We start from the raw sequence: 5,749 nt of genomic DNA, 5'->3' as shown, positions 1-5,749 counted from the left end.
TTGTTATTTGAACTGTCAGTATCATTTGACATCGTTAATTACATTCTCCGGTCTTTCACGGGTTGTAGCCCGCGAATCTTTTGTTTCTATTAAGATTATGATGAGTTTTTTTCTCGATTCAATTCATGTCAAACCACTATATTTCAATGACCTTTTAAAAACGCCACTGTTAGGAGCATGGAACGAGCAAAAAATGCTTAAATAGTTCGATATCTTGCGAAAACGACGTGGATAATAAGCATCTTCATTGCATCATGTGCCATTTTACCTTGTTCCGTACAATATCCTGTACTCGGTTTGGGATCCATATATATTTTTTTCAACCCAGACCTATGGACGATTATTTATTATAGTATTAAGATGCCTCGTAAACAAAGTCGAAGGAAATTCACAGTTCTCTGAAAAAGACGTCTGACATCCCTTAATATCACCTTTGTGAGCAACAAAATGCTAGATGTTCTAGTGGCTAAATGCTAAAATGTTTACTTGGTCTGCGGAGCATTATCATTAATCATTGTATTGACCATTTGCGAAAAGAACCTGATTAATCCTTATATTCCTGAACTATACAGTCCTATACCAGAGAACGGTATCGTTTGTTAGACTCAAAAGCACTGAAATGAATGTAGTTTTTTCTATAATGTAAGTGAAACATTCTCCGAAAGAAATACTTCGATTGCTAAAAATTAATAAGAAACTGTTAAATGGCAATATTGATGGGAACAAGATTGCAATTGACCCTATCACCGGCTTTTTAATGTTTCATTTTCAAAGCAATGACCCAGGGCCCGTATTCACGTACGTGTCTTAGCCTCAAATGTAGACTTAGGACTCAAGACTCAGACTTTGGGCGGTATTCACTAATGTTTCTGAGATCAAAGTTTGAGTCCAAAGTCTGAGCCTGAGTCTCAAACGTTGAGTCTATAATTTAGAAGCTTTGTATCCTTCAAAGATGGCGGCTGGACATAGAGCTATCGTTAGAGATCGCATGTATCTGAGGCAAGTGCCACGTCCTCGTGTTTTTCGCGATAGGAGTAACCCTCTGGAGGACCTAAGGGAAGAGGAGATATTTGCTCGCTATCGTTTCCGGCCGGATACGATCTACTTCATTGTTGATTTATGCCAGGCAGCTGCCCGGGACACAGGCAGATGTTTCGCAATACCTTTGGTGTTGTGCGTTTTAAGCTACCTGCGGTTTTTGGCAACAGGAGCTTTCCAGTTGACTGTCGGTGACACTGTCAACCTGAGCCAGCCCACAGTAAACAGAGTTTGCCGCCAGGTTGGACAGGTGATTTCTGCTCTTGCAGACCGGTATATCTGCTTCCCCTCCGGTGATCGTGTCCGCCAAGTGAAGCAGCAGTTCGGTGCCATGGCTGGTATGTAATATCCACTAAATATTCACTTCTTAAGCTTAAACTTTAAAGGAATTACTCAGCTAAAAATATTGTTTATGTCACCTCAATTGAAGGAGAGTATTTCTAGTGGGACGTAAACCTTGTACCTGTTATGTAGGTTAACCTAAAAATAGCTCACCTATAGTCTTTTTCACTCTTTCTGTCATGAATACATGTATGTTTATGTTTACCTGGATTTATGTATACATGTATGAAGTAAGTAATAATAAAAAAGGCTTGACAAGAGATTTTTAAGCATGACAATAACTGAGATAAATGAAGTTGTGCCTGTTTGACATATTCTTTCATTTCAATGCAAATATTACTGTTGATATACTGTAACTTATTTTAGTAAAATAAGTTAGAATTGCATGTACAAGGAGTTCTACATGTATTTTTACAGTATTGAAAAAAGTAACTAATATATAAAATCTTGATAAATGATCCAATTCCTCATTTGATGTAATTAAATATTCCATTTAAAAGTTTGAGTATGAATTTCAATACATTACTATGTTTTTACAGGAACCATTGAGAGTAACCGATGATATAGAGTTCCTGTTTTCTGAACACCTAAGACTGGGACCAATAATAAAAAAATCTTACTAAGTCTAAAATTATACATGATCATGTTTCAGGCTTTTCCAACGTCGTCGGGGTAATTGATTGCACCCATGTTTCGATAAAGAAGCCATCGTCCAATCCAGAGGATTACATTGGGAGGTAAGAAATTTCTACAATAAATGTTCAGGTAAATAGAATTAAATTGAATGTTATCCGTTTTCCAAGATGTTGAATTCATTTACCATAACCACCTTAATCCTTGAGTTTCTACTCAATTATAAAGTTATATTTAACATAACATTTATTGAACTGATTTGAATTATATGTAATTTAGCATTATTGAAATCACAAATATTAAACTGTGTATATTTCAGGCTGTATGTGATGCCTCATATAGGATTACATCAGCAGTAGTGATGTGGCCAGGAAGGACACACGATGCACGAATCTGGCGCCAATGTGCACTCCGAAGGAGGTTTGAAGATGGTATGAACATGTATATGACTTAATCAATGGATACATTGGTACTGTAAAATGAAACCATATGATTCCTATCCAGTTATAGCATGCATTCATACGGATAAATATAGGCTTCCTAGATAAAGTTAAAAATACTGGGACAATGGCTATTTTTTAAATGATCTCTTGTGTAGTTGTAATATAATGACACATTTTACCCACAGGTGATATGCAAGGGTTTTTACTTGCTGACAGTGGGTATGCCTGTACAAGGTATATGTTAACCCCCTACATGAATCCTGTGGGAGAGGCACAGGCACGTTACAATGGGGCACTGTGTCGCACAAGGGTCACTGTTAAGCAAACCTTTGGAATTTTGAAGCAACGATTTCAGGTAGAATAACATTTACACTTTTTAAAATTTCCCTCTGCTTAAGGAACATTATACAGATGTATGACAATGTATTAATTATATAAAATATAGTAATATAAAGTAATTTGTTCTTGCAATGTGTGTTTTTTTTCCCCAAAACAATGCATTTTCTTGTTGTCAGGTATTTCGGAGGAAGTTGAATTGTTCTCCAGAAAGGGCATGTATGCATATTAGAAACTGCATCACATTGCACAATCTGGCGATCGATCGCAGGGATATCGTTGCTGTTGACCCAATCGACCCCAATGATTATCATGGAGTTGATGTTGGGGACAACATGGATGGGAAGGCCGCCAGGGAGTACGTGACCAGAATGTACTTTGAGCGATAGGTAAAATCACTTGTAATACAACATTCATTTTATCAATACATACACATGTAATGTTAAATGTGTTGTGCTTTTCTGGCAGAACATCATAGATGGATATCATGACCTCTTTTTTTCATTTCAGGTGCTCAGATCCTGGCGTCTATGTACCCATTAGCTTTTAATCATCCTCTGATGCATGCTAACCTGCTTGTAACATAGCATCAAGATGGACGGTGAATGTGTTGTACACCGTTTAAGCTATTAGCAAGGCAAACTTAGCACAAAAGGACCTTGGGGTTCGGATTAGGAACGCATGGTTTTCATACAGGACGATCAACCACTAGTTAGTGGCACATGCATGTAAAGTGATAAGTTTAACCTAACAGACTGATTTCCTGTTTTGGTTCTAGTTTTCATTTGAAGTAAGCATATAAATACAACAAAGACATCATTTGATATGTTTCATGTTTTAATTACCTTACCACTATGAACAGGTAACAATGTGGAATGCTTCATATCACAAGTGTTTTCATAAATGAACAGGCCCCAACTTCTCAAGTCTATTATAAAAAGGATTAAGTTTATATCACTATTTTTGTTTTCCAATAATTTGCATTATATTTACTTCTTTAAGAACGTTTAGACTTTAGATAGGTATATGCTGTATGTTAATAGCATTTAACTATTTATTTTCAATCCAATTCAAATTTAAAGAAGTTTTGAGAAATTGTGACCAGAGCATAAACTCTTAGAATGTTAACAATGATGACGTTAACAATGCTGTTAACTTAAAACACTTCCTTTCAATACACCATTATAGTATAAACAAGAGCTGTCACAGAGACAGTGCGCTCGACTATTCGGCAGCTTTTCAGTGTAAGGATTGAAAATATATGAGGTAGTACGCAAATTTTAGCATAAATTCGAAACAGGGGCTTAATTATGTCAAAATGATTGATACAGTTACCTCCTCCTGTGTACATGTTGCGGGCATGATGGTGAACAAGCATGCAAAGTTTCAAAGCTAGATGTCAATGGACTTTATTAATTTATAAAATAAATTATTTGAGATAGTACGAAAACTTAGAAAAAGGGGCATAATTTTGTCAAAATGCTTGATATAGTTAGCTCCTGTTGTGTACATATATTTGAGGTGGTACACAAACTCTTACAATTTTTTTTAACATAAGTGGTTACGCCGACGCTCAGGTGAATAGGATAGCTCTCCTTATTCTTCGAATAGTCGAGTTTAAAACGATGAGGAATAACACTCATATATACACCACAGTTTTAACAAAGTATGTAATTCAAATCAACCATACGGCTTAGTGTGACAACTAGCTACAATTAAGCAATGAAAGTACAATACATATGCAAACATCACATACAGTTTTAGTTAGGACCGATATCATATATAATGTACACTTCTATAATAATTGACAACGATCTGTATTCTCTGAAACCTAATATTAGTGTTTTATTTTGACTAAATCATTTGTAATGATAATATAAACAACAAAGATAAGTGACGCTCATGAAAATTGTACAGCCATACTTCCATGGACAGACTTTCAGACATTATAAATGATACAATCTATTGTTTAATGTTAAGTAAATTTCGACAAGAACGTAAGTCAGTACCTTACTGCTTATTAATTCAACAGGCCATTGTTGACAAAAAGAACAAAATCACTTATTGACTGTCCAAATATTGGATAAAATCACCATAAATTCAGATGAAATGTGTTTGTAAATTCCGTTAACATTTTAGACTTTTCATAAAATGACAAACTATTGAAATCAGTTCCAATTAAACAGAGACAGCTGTTTGTTTTCATATAACTGAGATGTAATGATCAGAACATATTAATAATATGAGTTGAATTTGATATATATCAATTAAAAAAAACTACATAAAGTCAGTGTTGTATATATATATTTGAAGTCTTGCAGACAAAACAATCATTAGTATAAAATTAACAGTGTCAATCATAAAGAGGAGACTTTCTCAAACTCCATGTAAACCTTGTGAATTATAAATAAATGTGAACTGTGTAATAATGGGATATTTGAAAAGAACAAGCAATACCCTTAACTTAATTGTCTGATGACTTTATGGCACCATACAGTTTGTAAATTTGATATGTATATACTATATAGCAAACTACATACCTTATGTCCTTAATAAATAATTACTTAAGCAAACTTTACAAAGAATATTTCATCGCACATGGATAAACAATGATGTGTAACATATATATGAAATGTCATCATCAAACCTTAAGTTTAATCAACAATGTATAGTAGGTTTGTGCTTAATGCAACTATGGTAAACATTTTTCCTGTATTTACAACATGAAAATTTATGCAGTAGCGGAATAACATATATGGTTTAAAAACTTTAATAGCACATGCATTTCAGGGCATTACTAACTTCAACAAGTACAGTTTGACTTGATCAAAAATAAAGTCACCTAAGCCAATCATACCTGCAATTCAACACTGTACAAAGCTTCAAATATAAGAAGATTGATGTAGGATCTCAAAAGTAATTTTGAAGAACAGTTAGGTTAAACAAGTACATCACCT

General features: G+C 34.5%; 1 protein-coding gene across 1 annotated transcript; it reads left to right on the top strand.

Annotated features, from left to right (window-relative positions):
* Positions 1-952: 952 nt before the first annotated feature.
* LOC128214523 (putative nuclease HARBI1) lies at positions 953-3,181 on the top strand. The gene is made up of 5 exons (XM_052921031.1): positions 953-1,376; positions 2,033-2,117; positions 2,293-2,444; positions 2,642-2,811; positions 2,972-3,181. The coding sequence occupies exons 1-5, from the start codon at positions 953-955 to the stop codon at positions 3,179-3,181; spliced, it is 1,041 nt and encodes a 346-aa protein (XP_052776991.1).
* Positions 3,182-5,749: the final 2,568 nt, after the last annotated feature.

Source organism: Mya arenaria, chromosome 2 (genome assembly GCF_026914265.1).
Source record: "Mya arenaria isolate MELC-2E11 chromosome 2, ASM2691426v1".
Classification (NCBI taxonomy): domain Eukaryota; kingdom Metazoa; phylum Mollusca; class Bivalvia; order Myida; family Myidae; genus Mya; species Mya arenaria.
Note: the sequence above shows the minus strand (reverse complement) of the source record. Positions and strands in the feature narration are given on the sequence as shown.